Below are 23507 nucleotides of genomic sequence, written 5' to 3'. Positions count from 1 at the left end.
ATAAATCTAATGAAAAATATAATAATAAAATAAATGGGGAGATATTCTATGTTCGTGGATCAAAAGATTCAACACTGTCAAGATATCAGTACTTCCCAACCTGATCTATAGATTCAATGCAATCCTAATCAAAATTGCAGCAAGTTATTTTAGGGGTATTGACAATCTGATTATAAAGATTATATGGAGAGGCAAAAGACCCAGAATAGCCAACTCAATATTGAAGAAGAATAAAGTTGGAGGACTAATACGACCAGGCTTGAAGACTTACTGTAAAGCTACAAGAGTCTAGAGAGTATGATATTGGTAAAAGAATAGACCAGTGGAGCAGAATAGAGAACCCAGAAATAGACCCCCATAAATATAGTCAGCTGATCTTTGATAAAGGAGCAAAGGCAATACAATGGAGCAAAGATAGTCTCTTCAACAAATGATGCTGGAACAACTGGACATACACATGCAAAAAAAAAAAAAATGAATCTAGACACAGATCTTATGACTCTCACAAAAATTAACTCAAAATGGATCATAGACTTGAATGTAAAACACAAAACTACAAAAGCTCCTAGAAGATAATGTAGACGAAAACTTAGATGATCGTTTTTTGTTGTTGTTGTTCTTTTTTTTCGGTACGCGGACCTCTCACTGTTGTGACCTCTCCTGTTGCGGAGCACAGGCTCCGGACGCGCAGGCTCAGCAGCCATGGCTCACGGGCCCAGCCGCTCTGCAGCATGTGGGATCTTCCCGGACCGGGGCACGAACCCATGTCCCCTGCATCGGCAGGCGGACTCTCAACCACTGCGCCACCAGGGAAGCCCAGTAACAGACTTTTTAATGACAGTGATGACAAAATGGAGCTGGGCTGTCTGGGGCTTTGAAATGAATCTCAAAGTTAGTGTCTCTGGGAACTGTTAGAAATTCTGTCTCTTCTTCGAGTTCAGAAAAACACACAAACACATACACACAAAACAAACAAAAAGCCCACTGCCCATGAATAAAGATATGGAATACATCAAGTTTGAAGAATGCAACTTCTTTTAATATCTTTTAACTGTGACTTTCTTGAAGTGTAGCGCCACTGACAGCATAACAATCTTGGCTGACGATGACCCTCTTCATTTGGGAAACAGCATTTTTGGTGTCCAGGAGGGAAGTTTGCAGAATGTTTGCATATTGCAATGAGAGACCTCTGTGGGACACTCCTCTCAACATCAGAGGGAAATAGGAGAACAGACAGAGCCATAGAGAGATTGTTCTCATATTCTTCTGTAGATGTTAATTCCCACAATTCCTCTTTCGCTTTACTTCTAGCTTCCCTTCAAGCTCTTTGCCTTTATACCACCTTCTCTCTTCCTTTGTTGCTTACATAGGAAAGTCATTGGATCTAGAAGTCATTGCGAGGCATGGTTCAGAATTTACTCATTAATTCATTTAGGTCTATCACCCCATCAGTCTCTATCCCTTTACCATGGTTTATTTATCCCCATAAAAATTTCTACTTGCCACCTGATTTTTAAAAAATAACACGTTTATTGAGATATAATTCACTTCATACAATTGACCTGTTTAAAGAGTATAATTCTATTTTATTGTATTCACAGAGTTGTGCAACCATCACCACAATTGCATTTTAGAACATTTTAATCATCCCCCCAAAAAACTCTGTACACATTAGCAGCGACTCTCTACTCCCCCCTCTCCCTAGATTGGCAACAACCATCTATTTTCTGTCCCTATGGATCTTCCTATTCTGGGTATTTCAGATAAATGGAATTATGATTTGTGATCATTCGTGACTGGCTTTGTTCACTTTGTGTAATGTTTGCAAGGTTAATTCATTTTATAGCATGTATCAGTAGTTCATTTCTTTTTATTACCAAATAATATTCTTTTGTGTGAATATACCGCATTTTATTTACCCATTCATCAGTTGATGGACATTTTGCTACCTGATTCATGTTCATTTTCTGTTTCCCACTCTAAAATATAAGCTCCATGGGCTTCCCTGGTGGCACAGTGGTTGAGAGTCCGCCTGCCGATGCAGGGGACACGGGTTCGTGCCCCGGTCTGGGAAGATCCCACATGCCGCGGAGCGGCTGGGCCCGTGAGCCATGGCCACTGAGCCTGCGCGTCCGGAGCCTGTGCTCCGCAATGGGAGAGGCCACAACAGTGAGAGGCCCACGTACCGCAAAAAATAAAATATAAGGTCCATGTGTATCACTTTTTTTTTTTACCACTCTACCCCTAGAATCTTGCCCAGTACCTGGCACTTTATAAGAGTTCAGGGAATTCCCTGGCGGTTCAGTGGTTAAGGCTCCACCCTTTCATCACCCAGGGTTCGGGTTCAATCCCTGGTCCGGGAACTAAGATCCCACAAACCCCGCAGAGACACCAAAAAAAAAAAAAAAAACTCAATAAATTTATCAAATGAAAGACTCTGTCATTCATTCACCTAACCAAATTTAGTTAAGCATCCACACACACATTTGTGTTGATGGGGGCATGCAGGAAAGTTACTCTGGGGAGTGGAAAGTGAGGTGGGCAGGCAGCCAGCTAAGGAGGGAATGACAATCATGATCTGTGACCTGTTTTTCTCCTTTTCTTTGACATCGCCACATCAATGATATACGCACACCCAGGCACTAATTCAGGGGTTACGCGTTTGAAAAGCTGGCATCCTCCACCCCCAGGAGTGAGCGGTGGGTATGGGTCTGGACTGGGCGCCGGGTCAGAATTTTCGTGCGCAAGAGGCTCTACCCGCTGGGGCCCGTCTGCGGGAAACACAGCCTCAAGACTCTTCCTGCTGATGCAATCTGCAGGAGGGCCAGCGATCGCCGCTGCCAGGGCCAGTCTGCGAGGCGCCCGCCACGTGTGCCCGCCGCCACTCCAGCCACTTCCCCAGACTCGCGCCGCCCGGAACGCCTGGGACGCAGCGCCTTTGCCTCCGCTCTCCTCGAGCTGCTCTCACGGCCGACCGAACAATGAAGGTAACTGCTTATGATTCTGACTGTACTTTTACAAAAATGTGTGTGTGGATTGAGCCTGCGATTCCTCAAACGCACAGTTGGCAGAAAGGGGACGGAGGAAGGACCACACGGTTTCTTGCCACGCAAACGTTTGCAATTTTTCCCTTATCAGTCATCGTCGGACAGGACCTTACATTCTTCTTCTCTTCAGACTTCTGCTTAACCCCCGCTCACAGGATGTACCGCCCGCCTCAAGCTCTTTCACAACTGCATTCGTGAACCGAGATAAAAGGCTGCTCGCAGCTCCTTTCCCTGCCTGTTTTGAAGCGCGGAAAGGAAGAGGAAGCTCTTCTCAATTTTCTAAGATGCACAGGAGGTGGGGAATTTCGGAGGAGAGGTCTGGGGGATGTCACTGGCTGTAAACGGGTTTTCTGCTCGGTGTTACGTTATAAAAGAGGGAGGTGCAGAACTAGGTAAGGGGGGCTGTCTCACCGCTATTAAAACAGAAGGCTTGTCTTACTTTGTTTCTTGTGAATAGTCAAGCTTCTAAGAGTTACAAATCAAAGAAGCCTAAGGGCATCCTTTTATTCAAGAACACCCTAGGGTCTTTTATTCTTATGCTAATAAAGGATAATTAGCCCAGCTGCCTATTCCTTGGGAAGGTTTATGTGTAGAAATGAACAGATTTAAGGGTTCTGTTTTCCTGGTCCTACACGCTGGAAAACTGCAATGATATGAAAAACTGAAGGGCAGCTTTTTTAAAGGAAAGTGAAGGATGGGCAAGTAGTCCTGCCTTCTAACATCTTGGAAGTAGGAGATTCCTATATGCAGTCTGAACTTTGAGGAGAAAAAAAAGCTGAGCTTCAGAGTTTCCAAGGAGGGAGATAAGTATGGTTTTCAACTGGGCTTATCCACAACCCATTCCAGTCTACAGTTTCACTTACGAGAAATAATATGTCAATGGTGCCTTTTCACCAAACAAAAATTTCCACTATGATTAGGCAGGAAACGAGTGGAAACGTAGTTCTGTATTAAGAAGAGATATGCAAATGCGCCGGGGTGAAAAATTCAGCAGCCTTCCTCTTCTAGAGTTAAGACATTCTATTTCTGACTTGCTCATGCCTGTCTACTTTCAGCTGAAAAATACACTTTGATTGAGTATTGAATTAGTGAGTAAAAGGAGAAAATTATGAGAATAAACAGTCTTGCTTTTCCAACTTTCCCCTGTACCATGTGGAACTGTGGTTGATTATCTGTATGTAGTTGATTATCTGTAAGTTCATGGGTGCTTTAACATGAGTCCGAAACCCCCTTCCCTTTTACGACGTACTTTTTATAACACAGGAACTGAAGATATCTTCAAGTAGTCTCATTTCTGTTTTCTGATATGTTACTAAGATTAAGAAAGAAATGCTTATGTATTTTAGGCATGATCTAAGGAGTATTTAAGGTTCCTTTAAGTGTGTTTTTATTATTTCAAAAAACCTTTCTACTAATCTTTTACCTAAGTATTGCTCATACTTAGGTCATCATTTAAAAAAAAAAAAGTTATTTGCACAAGACACCATGATAGGCTCTGTCCTCAGCAAATTTTCCAGACATGGTCTTGCCTGGGAGCTATTATTTTAAGATGGACACTTACAGAATGGGCAACCGAGTGAGTAAAATAGCGTATACATTGAATAGGATGTGTATAAAAATGGTAATTACATACTATAACTTACTGAATTAAGGTGGAGATTTACAAGAGACACATATCTGAAAAGACAGAGATAAGAAGTCATTGGCAGGGGTGCATGGTTAAATGAAGGGAGAGGGCTGTTTGTGTGTGTGTGTGTGTGCACGCAGGGGGCCCAACAGGACGTGGGGCAGGGAGAGGGGATTCACATTCCAGACACAGGATGTGGCCCCTCAGGCCAGGCTCAGAGATGCATAGCTAGTTAAGCAGGCCTAACAAAAGGGCATTGGTAGAACCTGCAATGGTGAGAAAGAAAAAAAAGAAAAAGGGAGAACAAAAAATGAGAGTTTAATTTTGGCCAATATTTCATTTAGTGAGCTTCCATAATAAATAATTTTATTTAATTTTAGAACTACAGAGAGAAAGGAAGATGAGTTAAGAAAATTTTCCGTTTGTACGCAAGAATTGATCTTGCCTGTTAGCTCATTGAAACTGAGAAGGTCTAATCATTTGAAATGGGCTTAAAATCTTGTGAAAAAAAGTTGAGAACAGTCCTCTGATTATTACAGAGGTTTATGCTAAGAATTAAAATCAAGTTATGGTTTCCTTCAGTAGTTGTGTATCTCCCAATTATTTTCATAATTTTAGATGTTATCCCTTACATCAGGTCAGGACTTTTAGTTCTGTAGGGGAGGAAAAATAATTTTCCCTCTACCCTTCTAGATTCTTGACTAAGATATCCCTGTAATAAAACACAGCTTAACAGGAAAACAACCCCAGAAGTTTAATAACATGTATACCTCCTGTATGCATGAAAGATACCCAGGAAAACTGAGTCACTCCCTGCAATGGCCCAAGCTATCGCCTTAAATATCATCTTCAGCTAAAGACAAAAGAAAGATGCTGGAGCAGTGGAGCAAACCAGTTATGGGAGGTTATCAGACAATGCACAGAAAATTACAGATTTAAGTCGGTACCTTCTCGGTACAGAGAGGGAGACACCCTTACAAATGGGGATTTCCCTTGTAAATGCAACTTCTACTCTGTTTTCAAATATTCTTTTGTGTCTGCAGCCTTTCAGAGATAATCAGTTCAAAATAATCCTTCTGCCAAAGAGGCATATTTTAGGGGTGATCTATTCTGCTCCCCTTCAGTTCATTATTTCTAATATTAAGAGATAGACCAGGGAAGGGTTGACCTAAAACAAATAGACTGCGGCAAATATTTCTCCAGCAAAAATGGGTTTGTTCGGGATCAGCAGAGAATTGCAATTCGGGGTTCGCGACCAAGGCCAGCCACAAGCAAGTCTTTGCACAGCAAGGAAAGAAGTCTTTATAGAGGGGAGGACATTGGAACGGCTCTAGTAAACAGAGTCCGTGGCTTTTCACTGACCGAGTTGCTGCTGGAGTCTTTCTTCTTCTCGTTGGGCTCTGCTGTCATTGCGGGCCCGGAGAATTCCCTCTTCTGGGCTCCTGACTCTATTAAATTGAAGGTTCTGTAATTCTTTAAAGAAGTGCACAGCTGGATAGTATAACCTGAGAGGTCTAGGCTTATGAGTAAACTTTTTCTGTGCATAAATGAAGAGTTGCTTCTAAACTGTGGGCACTGTGAGAGTTCGGGTTAGTTATATCTTTGGGGGTTTCTGGTTGTTTGCTTCTCTGAATGGCCTCTCCTCAATGGGTGTAGAAAGATGAAAATGAAGAGTTTTCTCTGTCTTATTTTAGGCTTGGCAACTGTAATTCCTCTAACTAACAGATGCCACACTACGGAAACCCAGTGGAATGTTCAGCCTTATTATGCCCGAGGGGATTTAGTTACCCCATTAGAGTGAGAATCTGGTACCTCCCATGATAGACATCATTATCCCAGGCAGCCTCCACTTCCTATATGGTACATCATTCTTTCTGAGCACAGGAGGATACCATGGCTGGTCGGCTCACTTTACAGTTGTAAATGTGGGCAGCCTTTGTGTTGTAACTTTATCCCCTTAACAGCTGTCCAAATGCTCTAAACATTTAAAGTGACATATGGTAAACATTCCTACTGATGGGCTTTACTGAGTCTCTGTAGCCCATTTGGTAATACATGTCAGTGGCCATTCAACTAAGGCTACTGAAATTGGAATCCACGTACGTCAAACTTGGGTGCAACTCAAATGTTTAAAATGTTTCCAAATGAAGCATTTGGGATGCTCTGATTCCTAAACGTAACTGTAAATATTTGCACACATTTTAATCATAAGATCTAGTCTATGATTCGCAATGTCGGTTGTAAATATGAAGCCACCGCAGAATCAGTCTTTTCTATCACACAAGGGTTCATGATGTGTCAGTTGCGCCTGTGTTTCCAATCAGTCTTCTCAAATCTACAAGATGAATAATAGTACCCTAGAAATTGACTCTTACATCCTTAAAATAACTTAGAAACTGGATCACCTTCTTAATACAGTATAGCATATAAATATTTTCCTATTGTCATATAGGCCATGCCCCTTTTGTGGGAAAAGCCATTTTGCAAAATATTTCTCTCATGTTCAGTGATTAATGGGAGAAAGAAAATCTTAAAAAAAGAGATAATCATGCTCCAGAAATTTAGGGAAAAGATCAAGAAGAGAAGAAAAAGGAAGATAAGTGAAAAAAAAAAAAAATAGAGGGAATTACATTACAACAAGCAATAATCAGGAAAAGTCATACTGAAAAACATGTGATTCTTTGTGATTGAAAAATTCACCTAGTTCCATTAATAGTCTTATATTTCATCTCAAAAGAACCAATTCATTAGTTTTTTAAAATTTTGATATGTAGATCTGAATATTTGATCAATTGCATGTACAGTCTATCCCCTAGTCTGAGAAATGTTTTTGCTATTTTGACTGGAGATGGTTAAGAATCCTAGGACATAATTAGAGTTCAAATTCTGCTTGACTCCTTATAAATCTAGACAGAAGGGGCACCTGTTGGGATGTTCTAAACCAAACAAGCTACAAATGTCTCTTACGTGACCAGCAAAGACCTCAATGGATTTCCGGCATAAGGCCAAGGGTGGATTTGCACACGATGATCACTCAGCAGTTGTTAACATTCCATCTCTATTAAAGGGCAATTTTGCCTAGTACATTTCATTTCATTTTACCTGATTCAGATTCAAAGTTATATTGTTTTGATTTTAGTACTAGATATTAGCGCAGGAATCTGAAATCACAGTAAATGTTTCTTTGAACTTTGAAGATAAAAGGTAGAGTTAAAATGGAGCTGTAAGGTCACTTGGGGGAAGCATAATAATGCATTGCTCAGGGATTCCATGGTTTTCAGGGTTAGTGAATGGTTTGTACTTGCAAGGTTAGTGTTGGTGTTCATAGTAGAAACACATCCAGGTTTTGGGAAGGACTTCTTTGCTTAACAAAAGTGAGATGCTTTATATTTTTAAATGCTATATAAGTTACGTAACATTGAATTGTAACCTCAAAACAGTCATATGGGGCTTCCCTGGTGGCGCAGTGGTTGAGAGTCTGCCTGCCGATGCAGGGGGCGCGGGTTCGTGCCCCGGTCCAGGAAGATCCCACATGCCATGGAGCGGCTGGGCCCGTGAGCCACGGCCGCTGAGCCTGCGCGTCCGGAGCCTGTGCTCCGCAGCCGGAGAGGCCACAGCAGTGAGAGGCCCACGTACCGCAAAAAAAAAACAAACAAAAAACAGTCATATGAGGAAAGCACGGCGACTATTATTAACTCCCATTTTACAGGCAAGGAAAATGAAGATCAGAAAACTCACTTAAATTGTTTAAGATCACAAACTGCCCAACATTACAAGAAACTAGATATATTTGATTCCTAGTCCAGTGTGCTGTCTCCCTCACCGGTGGTTCTAGCTCTTTTTGGGTCTGATGTCACTTTGCAACTCTTAGAAGAATGGATAATCACCTCAGGAAAATGCACAATTACACATAGGCACAAAATTTTACATCTAAACTATTTATTGTTAAAACCAAGGCAATGCAGTCCATACAGCATGAAAGACTAGTGGAAAATACTGAAATGATCTAGTTATTTAGAACAGTGGAGTGCTACTGGCTCTTGCACCTGAAATCAGCTGAGATATGTAAATATATAAGCAAGAGAGCCACACTGCCCTTTGAATATTGAAAATACCTGCCTTTAGTCCAAAAGGCAAGCAATTATTTTCTTTGCCTTTTAGCAACACATGAGTTATCAGTTTCTTCTTTTTATCTCTTAAAGTACATAGTGTAGTGGAGGGAGAAAAAATTTTCTTCTTTCCTTTTAGGTTCATTTCCTGGTATCATGCAAATTAGGCTGACAAAAGACAGATTAGCAAGTGAAAACCAGAGTTTATTAGCTCTTGCAGCTTGCATACATACAGGAGAAACCCAGTGATGAGTAATTCAAGGGGTGGTTAGAACTTGGGTTTATATAGCATCTTAACAAAGAGAAACAAATTTGTAAAGGCAAACGTTTTAAGTTTCCAAGGGCAGCAAACTGTGGGAAGGTAAGTATATGGGGGATACTAGTGGGGGAATATTTGTGCAGGTCCATCTCAGTACTGACTTTCTGTCTTCTTCATGGCTGTAAAACTTCTTCAGGAGAGGAGATTTTTGGCAGTCCTTTTTCTCAGAAGTTTCTGCTTTTAGTCAGAGAAGGGAGGTTCCAGGAAGCCTTCCTGTTGCATCTGTTCATCTCATTTTGAAGTGTATGCATGGCTGTTTTTATTAAACAGGGTTAGTACACAATTTCTTAGCAGAGGTTAGTAGTTTGGGGTGCCTACCCTTCCCATTTCATTGGTAACTTCCCTACCCAAATAGGTCTACATGGCTATGTTGCTACCAGATGACCACTGCCTCAGCCGCAGCTAATTACAGCAAGGGTGGATATCTGGCCCAAGTCCAACCATCTTTCACTTCTTTCTTACTCTCTTATCCCCTACATTCAGATACCATATCCTGCGGATTCTGTTTTATCTGTTTCTGTATGTTCTCTCTTTCCCATTGCTGGTGTACTGATTTATGCTCTCATTACTTCCTGCTTGCATTATTTCAAAAGTCTCTCAACTGGTCTCAAGATTATTTTTTCTTAATTTTCCTAAAGCATTATTTTGATTATGTCATTCACCCACTCAAAATACCTCTATGACTTCACCATTGTCTACTGAACTGAACTTAGTGCATGAGGCCTTTTTCTAATCTATCCTCTCTTCTATGTGGATGTGCTCCTCCAATCATTATGGAGGATTTGCTGTTCCTCGAAATGAGCTTTTGCATTTCCATATATTCATTTCTAACTGCTTCTTCCTCATACCTCCTCCCCATTTGTGCCCTCCATCATGCCACTCACCATGTGGCTTAGCCCCCAGGCACTTTTTGAGAAAGCGACTTGTTTTACAGTAGAATGAGTATGGGTGGAAGATGGTAAGGTAAGAGTAGGGTTACCTTTTGAAGTCAGGAAATAAGATATTGATCATATCTTGCAACTTCTGCACTCACATTTCCTCTCTTCCGTGAACCTTGTACCATCATTGGGGCTCTTACAGATATTGGTTGAGGTAAATCAATGACCACTTTCTAGACTTCCTAGATCCAGATTAATTGATTCTGTTTTATACTTCTTTGTTTTCAAACAGCAGATACATTTTTTTCCACATCTGGATTTATTTGAAGTCAAAGTTTTAATTGACTCCCAAAAGATAGAGGGTTATAAAACCAGACAACTGTTAGTAATTACATGTTTTAATGCTTATTGCCAAATTCAATTTATACAGCTACTTTTTCCTGATTGATTTTTTAGGGGTGGTGAAACTGTACATAGATTGTAAGCATTTATTGCACACATTTCTGGGAAAGTTCATTCAAAAAGATGCTACATAACAATATGAACTGGACCCATGAAAATCATAAGGATCAAACTCAACAATGTCAGTCCACTAAATCGCTACCGTCTTCAGATTTATGCAGTATGTAAAGAGAAAGCATCCCTGCCACAACCCAAGGAACTGACTTAGAATATAGAACAAAGTCATGTGTCTAGGAATGTTAACAAATTCCAATACTGTTTAACATGGGAATTTTGTTGTTGTTTGCAAACAAAGCAGTTTTTAAGCAAACTAATTAGTGCGTACACAGACAAATCCAACAAAAGAGGCACTTAGAAGCAGTGTTCATTGAATATTGGAATTCTGAAAGAAAAAATCTATTAGGTCATTTTTGGCGTTTACTTCTGCTAAAGAAGGATTGTTCTTTTGAGTTTATTTTTCTAGCTTTCAATTCTATTCCACTTAAAAACCTAAAGAACCAAGACTTCTCAAATCTTCTGTGGACAATTTTGCCACTTACTATATTCACTATTTAAAAGTTTCCTGATAATTATTTTCCTTTCCTTTTAGTTCTGTATTCTATTTGCTCTAATTAGTAATGTCAGTAGTTCAGTGAATATGTAGATAGAGAATGTCAATAAGTCTTGTGCTCCTTTAATTATTTCATGCATGCCTCTTATATTAACACTGTGTCTGCTGGTCTACCAGCACCTTTCCTCCTCTTGACCAATGTTCTTAGAACATTTATTCACAGTAGTCCATCAGTCTACCATTTGATGTTAAAAGACAACTTTTTTTTTTTTTTTTTTTTTTTTTGGGCTGCGTTGGGTCTTTGTTGCTGTGCACGGACTTTCTCTAGCTGTGGTGGCGGGGGGGCTACTCTTTGTTGCAGTGCGCAGGCTTCTTATTGCGGTGGCTTGTCTTGTTGCGGAGCATGGGCTCCAGGCATGTGGGCTTCAGTAGTTGCGGTGCGTGGGCTCAGTACTTGTGGCTCGAGGGCTCTAGAGTGCAGGCTCAGTAGTTGTGGCCACAGGGTTAGTTGCTCTGCGGCATGTGGGATCTTCCCAGACCAAGGCTTGAACCCGTGTCCCCTGTATAGGCAGGCGGATTCTTAATCACTGTGCCAGGGAAGCCCGGACCTCATTCTCTTTTACACCTGATGAATATGTGGGTGACTTCCAATCTTTTCTTATTACAAACAATGCTGCAGTCAATACTCTCATTTGTATGTCACTTCACACATGTACATGTAAATACAAGGCACTTTTAATTAAACTAAGTATTAACAATGATGTTGAGCTATTAAATCTATCTCAGACTATGCAGTTAAGATAATGTGGTTGCAAATGACCCCTCATTCCCAGCATCATAATGTTGTCTTTTGGGGCTTTCCTGGTGGCACAGTGGTTAAGAATCCGCCTGCCAATGTAGGAGACACAGGTTCAAGCCCTGGTCCAGGAAGATCCCACGTGTCACAGAGCAACTAAGCCCCTGCACCACAACTACTGAGCCCGTGCTCTAGAGCCCATGAGCCATAACTGCTGAGCCCATATGCCGCAACTACTGAAGCCCACGCACGTGGAACCCGTGCTCGGCAACAAGAGAAGCCACCACAATGAGAAGCCCGCGCACTGCAATGAAGACCCAATGCAGTCAAAAAAAAAAAAGAATGAGGTTAAAGAAAAAAACAACTAATGGAGGAAAGAATGAGTGAGCTCTCTATACACAGATTAAAGGAAAATCTCCAGGAGCCTTTTCACTGTATAGGTTTGTACATTTGCTTTTTGACCATGTGAGTTTATTGCATTCAAAATTGAAATTAAAACAAAACAATGGAAATCCCTTGTAGTGGAATTAATTTGACTCTAGAGCTATTGTCAAGGAAATCTGAAATTCTGGGTAATTCAGCACAATCAGTTAAGACCAAGGATATATTTCTTGACAAAATCTCCAAACTATTATTTTTAATTATAACTAACTAAAAATTATCCTTTGCTGTACACCTGAAACTAACAACATTGTAAATCAACTATACTCCAATGTAAAATTAAATTTTTTTTTAAATTATCTATTGAGAAATCAGGTAAACATAATATGTACAGCAAACTTTACAGTAACTATTATATTAAGAATACACAGAAGAGAAGATGGCCTTCTATGAGCCAGGAAGTGGGCCCTCACCATACACCAAATCTGCCTTGGTCTTGAACTTCCCAGCCTCCAGGTCTATAAGAAATAAACTTCTGTTGTTTAGAAGCCAAAAAAAAAAAAAAGTATACAAACTCTTCTTGAAACCTGACATTTATAATAATGACTAGCAAACAATGATTGACTTGAGTTTCATTTAATTAAACACGTAGCTCTTACTAAGACTACCAGGCTTTATACCAGGTAATAGGCGAATGGAAATAATTCAAGCATTATTCATACTCTTGAGAAATTGCTCTATTCAGAAAGAGATATATAAAAAGTAACACAATAAAGTATAATGTGGGTTACAGCAGAAGTCTGCACAAAGTACCGTGGTACATGAAAAAGATTAGCCAGAGAAATCAGGGAAGGCTTGAAATCAGTGGAGGTGATGTTTGAGCAGAAGCATGAGAGAAGGTCAGGTGAACAAGGAAGTAAGAGTGTTTCAGGCACATACGTGGTCCACTTTCACCCACCCCCAGACTTCTGGGCCTAGATTCAATCACTCATTCCTTTACCGTAAAAGACCATGAGGAGGGCTTCCCTGGTGGCGCAGTTGTTGAGAGTCCGCCTGCCGATGCAGGGGACACGGGTTCGTGCCCCGGTCCGGGAAGATCCCACATGCCGCGGAGCGGCTGGGCCCGTGAGCCGTGGCCGCTGAGCCTTGCGCGTCCGGAGCCTGGCTCCGCAACGGGAGAGGCCACGGCAGTGAGAGGCCCGCGTACCGCAAAAAAAAAAAATAAAAATAAAAAAAAGACCATGAGGAAAAGCGTGCCTGGCCTCCCTTCTAGACCACTGGTAAATACAGAGGCCTGAGTACCCAACATCCTTGAGGAATGAACTATTAGAACTCACACCACTGGCAACCTTGCAGTCAGTTAAATTCACCAAATCACATTTTGCTCACAAAATGAGCAAATGGGGATCCCTGGTCAGGGAATTAGATTGTGCACGGCATGCGTGCACAATCTAATTCCCTGACCAGGGATCGAACCCGGGCACCCTGCACTGGGAATGCGGAGTCTTACCCACTGGACCACCAGGGAAGTCTCCAGCTGGCTTCTCATCACCCTGCCAGCCTCAGACTGAATGTCGCTACCTCAGAGATAACCTCACAACCCCCCAGTGATTCCCAGTCCTTTAGAGCACTAATTACAATTTACAGTTATTTACTGGTGTGATTATCTGTACGGTTTTGGGATTGCTATCTGACTCTCCCACTAGATCATACATTTCTTGAGGGCGAGGAGCATATCCAGTTTTTTTCCACTGTGTAAATGCATGTAATCCAATACCTGGCTTAGCATAAGTGGTTGGTGAGTGTGGTAAGCTGAGTAATGAACCCCCAGTTATGTCTATGGCTCAATCCTCTGAAGCTTTTACGGTAAAGGAGATTTCGCAGGTATGACTAAGTTATAGCTCTTGAGATGGGGAGATTATCCTTGATTTTCTGGTTGGGGCCAGTGTAATCACAGGGGTCTACACAAGGGAGGCAGGAGGGTCACAGGAAGAGAAGGAGATGTGACAATGGAAGCAGAGGTTGGGGGGAAAGAGAGAGGGAGTAAGATTTGAAGATGCTATGCTGCTTGCTTTGAAGATGGAGAAGGGACCATAAGCCAGGGAACGCAGGTGGCTTCTACAAGCTGGAAAAGGCAAGGAAACAGATTCTCACCCTACAGCCTCCAGAAGGAATGTAGCTCTGCTGACACCTTGGGACTTCTGACCTCCAAAACCGCAAGATAATGCCACAAAATGTATGGCGATTGGTTTCAGCAGCCATAGAAAATGAATATAGATTTTGGCACCTAGAAATGGGGTGCTACTGTAACAAATACCCGAAAATGCGGAAGTGGCTTTGAATTGGGCATTGGGCAGAGGATGGAAGAAATTTGAGGAGTACAAAAGGAAAAACCTACATTGTCTTGAACCGATTGTTAGAAATATGGATGTTAAAAGCACCGCTGATGAGGGCTCTGAAAGTACCGGAGGATATATTTATGGAAACCAGAGGAAAGGGGATCCTTATTATATAGTAGAAGAAAGCTTAGTGGGTTTGTGTATTACAGTTATGTGAAAAGCAGAATTTGTAAGTGATGAACTGAGATATTTAGCTGAGATTTCCAAGCAAAGTCTTGAAGTTGCAGCCTGGTTTCTTCTTTCTGATTATAGTAAAATGCAAAAGGAAAGAGATATGTTGAGGGGAGAACTGTTAAGCCCGAAGGAACCAGGTCTTGATGGGTTGGGAAATTCTCAGACTCTTCGGATTATGAAAGACGCTCACGTGAGGAGATTCACCATTAGGAAAGCATGCTCTGGCTGTGGTGACATGCAAAGAAGAGGTGATGGTGCTTGGACTAGTGGGGTGGTGGTGGTGTGGAAAAGGTAGAGGAATGAGTTGGTTTTATTGGGACTTTGTTTAGGGTCTTTGGGGTCTATAAATGGAAACACATGTTGCACTCTTACAGAGCTCCCTTTCCTGGCCACCTGAGCTCTCTGGCTGTCTAAACCCTCTCTGGAATGTTTTGTCTTAGTGTCCCTTGGGACCAGATCATCTTTTTCTCCAGAAATGCACTCTGGATTTCTCCCTGGACTAAAGGTCCAGTGAGGAGCAGTCTCTAGCTTCCTGCTCTTCCTCCACCACTCCATCAATGAGTCTTCCAGATGCCCTTTAGGCAACTCACTGGATCCACTTGGTCCAAGAGACAGTCACCATCACATCCATCTCACCCTGGACACAGACCAGAGGGCGGGGCCATCTTGTCCTTCAGTCCTTGGGTAGCAGACAAGTTAATACAGTGTTAACAGGATTAGAGAGAAAAGGAGAGATAATAGTAATGTGATGGAGCCACCAAAGGACCCAAAGCCTGTAAGGAAGATAGAAATCTCTTGATTAAGAGATCCAAAAACTAGAAGAACCAGAGCAGCTGGTGCCCAAAGGTAAACAAAACTGAGATGTGGTGATATAACTAATAGCAAAGAAGGAAGAACATCCACACCCTTCTTCTCATTTCCCTCAAGATGATGACTTCAGATTACTATGATGCACTCACTGAACAAATATCTGAAGAGTACTTACTGTGTAAGCATCCGGCACTGCTCGAGGTCTTGAGGCTATGAGAATGAATACCAGGCAGAGTCAACACTCTCATGGCACTCATAGGGAAAGGCCACGTAACATGACGGTTGTGGGCAAAATCTGGGACCAGACTGCTGGTGTGTTTTCTTATCTATAAAATGGTGGTAATAATAGTACCTACCCCACAGGATGCTGTGAGGATTGAATAAAATAACAAATGTAGAGCCCTTCTATCAGTGGTTTGAAATAAGTACTACGTAAATATTAACTAAAGTTATTCTAATTTACTCTCATATGCTAACAAATAAAATATGTCAATTAGTGATGCAGTAGCAAGGAAATAAAATGAAGTGATGTTATAGTGATAGAGCTGAGGGGAAGCCAATACTAATTTATACTGGCTGGTCAGGGAAAGCCTCACAGAGAAGGTGAATTTTGTGCTAAGACCTGAGTAGCATGAAAAACCATGGGGTGATCTGGAGGTAGCGTCCCATGCATAGCGAGCAGCAGAGTTAGCTTACTAAACTTCCTGGAGTTTAGTGAGAGAGGAGAAAAGTTTCAAGATGGGGCCACATCATGAATACTCCTTTAAGCCATGGTAAGGAGTGTGGATTTTATTCAAAGTGCAGTGGATCATTTGAGCAACAGATGGAATTACATTTTAAAAAGTCACTGGTGAGTCAAATAGTATTTTACGGTTACATTTTTTTCCTTACACAACCTTTTGTTTTTCCTGTAGTTAATTATTGCATTCTTTTCTTCCATTTGCTCACTTTACTACATATTTATTACGAATTATTCCCAACTCTCAAATAGCCTCTATAATTTTGCATAGATCAAGTGTATCCATTTTTCTGTCAGTCCTTTTTTATTTTTCCTGGACTATTTTTTTGTTGCCACCCTTCTTGTTCTTGTTCCAATCTGTCCTGGTTTCTCTTCAGGACAGCTGCACAGCTGTCTTTCTAAGACTTCTCCTTGGCATCCTGTATCCTCTGTGTTAGGCCCCCAGATTTCTGAATCTCATGGCTTCCTCTTTCTTAGTTTACTTCCTCATTTGTGTGGAGCATATCCTTCAGTAGTTTCCAATTAAAGAGTATATAAGAGGTAAATGTTTTGATTCCTTGCATGCCTGAAAATGCTCTTGTTTTATCACACTAGGTTGATACTTGATTATGAACAGCTTTCTGAGTTAGAAATGATTTTGCATCCAAATTTTAAAGATATTACTATATTATTTTCTAGTTTCCTGTGTCATTAATGAGAAGTCAAAGTGTGCTCTTATTTCAGATCCTTTTTACATGCAACCTATTTTTGTTCTTTCCAGAAGTATTCAGGATCTCTTTTTATTGCTTGTGTTTAGAAACTTTACAATGACATGAGTCCTTTCATCCTAGGAAAATTTCTGGTCATATATCTTTTGATAATTTCTTCCCCTCCTCTTTCTTCTTTTCTTTTTGTTAATCTCCTATTTGTTTATTGTTAGACTGCCTTGATTGATCCTCTAAAAAAATTTCTCCCCGAATGTCCAATTTGGGAAGAGGGGAGATTTCATCAATGTTATCTTCCAACCTTTTCCTTGAATTAAAAAATTTTAGTCTTCATATTTCTAAGACCACTAAAAATTCCCTAATTATTTAAATAATAACATCATGTTCTTGTTTCATGGATGAAATATCTTTTTTATATTTCTGAGGAAATTAATTATAATGAAAACATTTTCTTCCTACTCTCTGTATTGTTCCTCCTCTATACCTCTTATTTGTTTCTGTTTTTTGGGAAGAGGGGGTTACCTTTCACGTAGGAGGCTTTCTTCAAATATCTGGTGACCTGTGCCAACCCATTTATATTTAAGAATGAGGCAGCAAGAAGCCTCTGGGAAACTCTGTACACATGCTTGGTGCCTTCTCTGGTCCATTTCACAGTTTTATGACCACGGGGAAGTGACTAGTCCATTTCATTGGAGGATTCCCAACCATCCTTAATTCTAGGTCTTTTCTCAGGGCGTTATATAGTTTTTTCAGGAAGAATCATCCAATCTGCATAGGACCTTCTGCCTATGTTTTGTGGACCACTGTAGGGAACTAGTGGTTTCATCATTTAGTGTGTGGATTTTCATTATTTTCCCTGGAAAGTGTTTAGATTCCCTTAAGCCTGGATCTCTTGTGGCTCATTCCTCCAGTGACTAAATCTCTCATTTCCTGCTGGAATTAGGAAGAAGTAGTTACCTGGCTGGGCTAGGTGGGTGTGGAGCCCCAGAGGTAGGTGTATATGAACCTTATATGGGTAAGACAGGATGTTAAATGGGACCATGGTCTCCACTGAGGCTCTAGTAGAGTCGACCCTCCATATCCACGACTCTACTACGTGGTTTTATATAAGGGACTTGGGCATCCTCGGATTTTGGTGTCTGAGGGGGTGTCCTGGAACCAATCCCCAGCAGATCCTGTAGGGAACACAGAGAGACAAGTACCTATACATTCCAAGCAGACAGTTTTGATGTATCCAAAGAACTTCCTAAAGGACAGCAAAATTAGTTCTATAAACTTGTAACTCATTACTTATCTCCAATTTATATTTAACAGAAGGCTGGAGATTGAGCAGGCAGGGAAGAAAAGCATTATTTGGAAAAAAATTGTTGGCCAAGCAAGATGTGCTTGGCATTTCCTCTCCTTTACCCTGGAGGAGGGAAGGAGGGATACTCCCATCTCTCCTACAGGATCCTCACCAAAAACTTTGTGAGGAGATCAGTGGGTCCCTTTGCTGAAAGGGTCTGGAGAGGAGCCTGGAGATTTCTTGAGCGCACTTTATTTGTGTTCCCTGGCATTTGGGGGGTGGGGTATATACCAGTGTCTGACTCTCCCCTGGGTCAGTCAGGGCTGGCTGGTGCTGCCTGTGATGAAAGAGTCAAGAGAGAGGTCTTCAGAGGATGCAGTTTACAATTCCAGAGTTTTGTGTGGCAAAGATGCCATGAGCTATGAGGATTCTTAGGAAAGGAGCCATATCAGAATCAGCCAGAAAGGATCCTGTCCAAGAAGGATGCTTTCTGGGGCAAGGAGAGGCCAGCTGTCAGAGGCTGCTTAGGGGGTATAATGCCAGCGTCAGAGCTGAAGGGGCCCCATCGGAGGTGAGGCAGGGTGTGCACTACTGCAGAGGGGAACTGCAGGGCAGAGGTCTCCTTTGGTGGGGCGGTAAGAGAAGACAGGTGTGTGAAGCATCCACAGATGCCCTATGATGCTATTAAAAGCCATGGGACGGGGTGGGAGGGAAATGCCAGAATATAATGGTCCTAGACAAGTCTGTTCCCGTTTCCTCTTGTTGCTGGTGCACATGACCCTGGGGGATCCAGAAATTGCAGCTGCGGAGTAGAGAGAAGACGGAACAAGGAGAGTCGTGAAAAAATAGGAGGCCACATTCCATGCTGGGTTTGGGGTGAGGGTTGATCAGGGAGAAACAGCCGTCAATGTGATGTGAAAGTTTCATTTCAGTTCATACTGGGTCTTTTAAATACTTGAAAACGAGATTGGACTCGTACTTAAAAGTGACTGGGGACACAACAGGATCAGCCTGGTCGTCTCCACACGGGAGCTAGGTTTTAAAAAGTGGGGTTGAGGGTGGTGGTGAGAGAAAAATAAAACTCTTACTGACTGTACTCATCCCAAGTTAATGCCATTCAGTACTGGTTATGCAGATTTTTATCAAAACTCCCTACTTCAGCTTTAAAATCCCTGGTGCCTCTCTTCTGAGTCTTTCTGAGCTTCTGTGAAGGAAATCAGATTTTCTTCAGTGTCCCCTTTGCAATGTGGTTTCAGTTCCTTCTAGGCTACAGAGTTGGTGATTTCTCACTTTCCGCTTTCTGCCTTCCAGAATGGCTGACGTCACTCGGTACTATTGTCTCCTATTCTCTTTCTCCTGTGGATTACACTTTAAAAACTACTGTTGTTTCAGTGAGTTTCTGGAATGATTGTGGAGAAATGGGCTTGTATTACACCACGTTTAACTGGAATCTCAGACAAATATTTTAAGGATAAATAATAATATTCTCAGTTTTCCCAGTACTGTTACGTAGAGCTTGTCTATATAAATCACCTTGAGTTCTCCTTTTTTTCCCCCATAATTGGATTTTTGGTCATTTCATCATCACCAAAGAGCTAAAATTTTTCTTTTCTTTTTCTTTCTTTTTTTTTTTTTTTTTTTTTTTTGACCACACCACGCAACTTGTGGGATTTCAGTTCCCCGACCAGGGATTGAACCCAGACCCTTGGAAGTGAGAGCACAGAGTCCTGACCACTGGACAACCAGGGAATTCGTGAAATTTTTTTCAATTTAATTTTTTATTTTTACACAATCTTTAAAGGTACTTTCCATTTAAAGTTATTACAAAGTACTGGTTCTATTCCCCGTGTTGCACAACACATCCTTGAGCCTGTCTTACACCCAATAGTTTGTACCTCCCCCTCTACACCCCTGTATTGCCCACCCACCCACTGGTAACCATTAGTTTGTTCTCTTATCTGTGAGTCTGCTTTTTTAATTTTATATTCACTAGTTTGTTATATTTTATAGATTCCACATATAAGCGATATCATATAGTATTTAGCTTTCTTGAAGAGATGAAATTTAACTCAAACCAAATAACTATTGTTTTATGCAAAATTTTTAATAAGGGGATGAAGATTGTAACTCAGAGTTGAAGTGGGGTTTAAAGGTTGTATGCGTTTTTTAATTATTCTGTCCCACATTTTACAGACAAGTGAAAAATTTATATATATGTATGAATTTTTATAATTTCTCCACAATTTTTTTTTAGAGGACTTCCAAACCTACTGTATTAGGCAGGGCTCTCCAGAGAAATAGAACCAATAGGGCATATAGGGAGAGAGAGATTTAGGCTAAGGCATTGGCTCATGCGATTTTGCGAGCTTGCAAGTTCAACATCTATAGGGCAAGTTGACAGGTTGGAAATTCTGGTAAGAGTTGATGCTGTAGTCCCAAGTCTAAAATTTGCAGGACAGACCAGGTAGGCTACAAACTCAAGGAGCGTTTCTGTGTTGCAGTCTTGAGGCCAAATTCCTTCTTCTGGAAAACATAGTCTTTTTTTTTTTTTTTTTTTCCTCTTAAGGCCTTCAACTGATTTGTTGTGGCTCACCCACACTACGGAGGGTGAACTGCTTTACTCAAAGTCTGCTGATTTGAATGTTAATCACATCTAAAAACTACCTCCACGGTAACATCTAGACTTATATTGGACCAAACAAATGGGCACCATAGCCTAGCCAAGTTGACGCATAAAATTAGCCACCATCACACTTACTGTAGAGATGACAGAATATGCAAAAAACAACCTGTATGTCCTTTATCTAGATTCATCAGTGGTTAAGCTTTTCATGTGCTTTAACTTTCTCTCAAGTGATGAATCATGTGAAAATAAATTCCAGCTGTGATGATACTCCTCGCCCAAAATACTTCATGTCCCAGGAATAGGGACATCCTCCAAATAGCACACTTAAGAAAATTAAAATTACTGTAGTGAGATCATTTCCAGTCCATATGCTGCTTGTTCCAGTTGGCCTCAGAATATTTTTCATAGCTTTGTGCTTATTGGTTTTGTTGTTTACACATTGCATTTGTCTCTTTTCAGCCTAGAACTACCCCTTTTTTGCTGCTGTTCTTTTTCATGACGCTGTCTGTTTTGAAGATTTCAGCCAGTTGTCTTGTAGGATGTCCCCACATTCTGGATTTGTCTAGTTTTTTCTTTTGGGTCCAGGTTAAACCTCTCAGTAAGAATACCACTGAGGTGAGATTGTGTCCTCATTGCCTCCCATCAGGAGACACATAATGTTTGCATACCTCCATGAACACGTTAAGTTTGATCACTTGGTGAAGGTGATGGCCAGGACTTCTCTCCTTGTAAAGGAATATTTCCCCCTTTTTATTTTTTAAAATTTTTAAAACTTATGATTTTTGGCCGCATCACGTGGCTTGCAGGATCTTAGTTCCCCAAGCAGGGACTGAACTGAGGCCACGGCAGTGAAAGCACCAAGTCCTAACCACTGGACCACCAGGGAATTCCCTCCCCCTTTTTAATTAGTATGTAATCTGTGGCATGATACTTTGAGACTGTGGCTATCTCATTCTCCAACCACCTTTCATCTGATGATTTTAGCATCCCTTGACTGATCTAATTATATTATTCTCAGCATCGGTCCATTGGCATTCTCATGTAAGGAAGAGGTTTCCCTTTCTCTCTCTCCTCTCTCGTAATTTGTTATTTTATTATAAGTTATTAAAAATTATAATATTTTTCAATAAATGCTCAGTCTAGAAAAGGGAGGAAATGAGAGAGCAAGTTACAAACATACCTGATTGAAAATACCTAGTGCTGTAATCATGCCATCATTTAGACCAAAAAGCTACCTATGCAAAATCAACTTGTATTTTTTTGTTCATTTTGTAATAAAATCTAACAGCGAATTAGTAAAAATTAAACAAATTGATCAAGAGCCCCAGTAATTGCAGAGATGGGCATAGACTACACAGTCTGCTTTCTACTTTCACATCTGTTAAATGCTCTGTGTGGTCTGAAGACTTGGGCTCTAGTACCAGCACTGCCTCATTTTATTTTATTTTACTTTTATTATTTTTTTTCTTTTGGCTGTGCCACGCAGCATGTGGGATCTTCGTTCCAACCCGTGTCCCCTGCATTGGAAGCGCGGAGTCTTAACCATGGACGGCCAGCCAAAAAGCTGCCTCTTTTTAGATGTGACTTTGGTCAAGGCAATCTACCTTTCTGATATGCAGTTTGGTTATCTCCAAAGTGAACATGAGAACTTCACTTGGATTCTTTATGGCCTTTGCCCTCAATGACAACCTCTCCACAGTTGATCAGGTCTACTCCTGTGCATAAAAGGACTAATGAAGTCGATCTGAGATTGCTAGTCTTGGAAACGTCTACTGGCAAGGCTGGCCCTTGGTGTCTGGGAACTTGAATTTCCAGAGGGTTCCCACAGTTCCCTGATAAAAGTGGCTTACTGTACCTAAACTATTTGTACAATGTGCTTTCTGCCATACATCTGTTTCCTTCTGGGAGCCTGAAATTTGTTATGTGCTGGTAGAGGGTGCCTACCTGGCCAGCCCCCGCTAAAAACCTCGGGCACTGAGTCTCTACTGTGCTTCCCTGGTAGATGACATTTCACACGTGTTGTTGCAACGCGTTGCTGAAGGAACAAAGCGCTTCCTGTGTGACTCAGCTGGGAGAGGACCCTTGAAAGCTTGCACCTGGTTTCCTCTGGGCTTTGTCCCATGTGCCTTTTCCCTTTGCTCATCTGCCTTTGGTCCTTTTTCACCCTGTAATAAATCACAGCTGTGAGCACTGAGTCCTGCACATCATCCTAGCAAATCATCACACTTTTTCCAATTTTCTCATCTGCAAAATGGAATTTATAATGATAATAATACCTACCTTATAGTGTTGTTGTATGAAACATGTGTGGGATTAAGGGCCTGATATAAATGTGTCTGATGGACGGTGGTTATTATGATGCAGTATGTTCATTGTTTATATGAGGAACACCTTGTGTTTTGAGTGCATTCTCATGTCTTTTTGTCAAAGTAACACTGACACATCCGCTCACATAAATTAACTCTCACATCTTTGACTCATTTGGTGAGAACAACAGGTTCACACACCAGCTTATAAGGACACCTGCATCTTTCACTAAAATGTGTGTGGGGGTGTGTGTATGGGTGTGTGTTTCATCACTTAACAAATATGAAATAACTT

The 23507-nt window shown here is 41.2% G+C and overlaps 1 protein-coding gene across 1 annotated transcript in view; it reads left to right on the top strand.

Annotated features, from left to right (window-relative positions):
- Positions 1-2925: 2925 nt before the first annotated feature.
- BCAT1 (branched chain amino acid transaminase 1) overlaps positions 2926-23507 on the top strand; it is a 217713-nt gene continuing 197131 nt past the window's right edge. The window contains exon 1 of the mRNA XM_060026135.1: positions 2926-2987. Coding sequence (XP_059882118.1) covers positions 2982-2987 — 6 coding nt within the window. The 5' untranslated portion in view covers positions 2926-2981. The remainder of the gene's footprint in view (positions 2988-23507) is intronic.

Source organism: Delphinus delphis, chromosome 11 (assembly GCF_949987515.2).
Source record: "Delphinus delphis chromosome 11, mDelDel1.2, whole genome shotgun sequence".
NCBI classification, from domain to species: Eukaryota; Metazoa; Chordata; class Mammalia; order Artiodactyla; family Delphinidae; genus Delphinus; species Delphinus delphis.
Note: the sequence above shows the minus strand (reverse complement) of the source record. Positions and strands in the feature narration are given on the sequence as shown.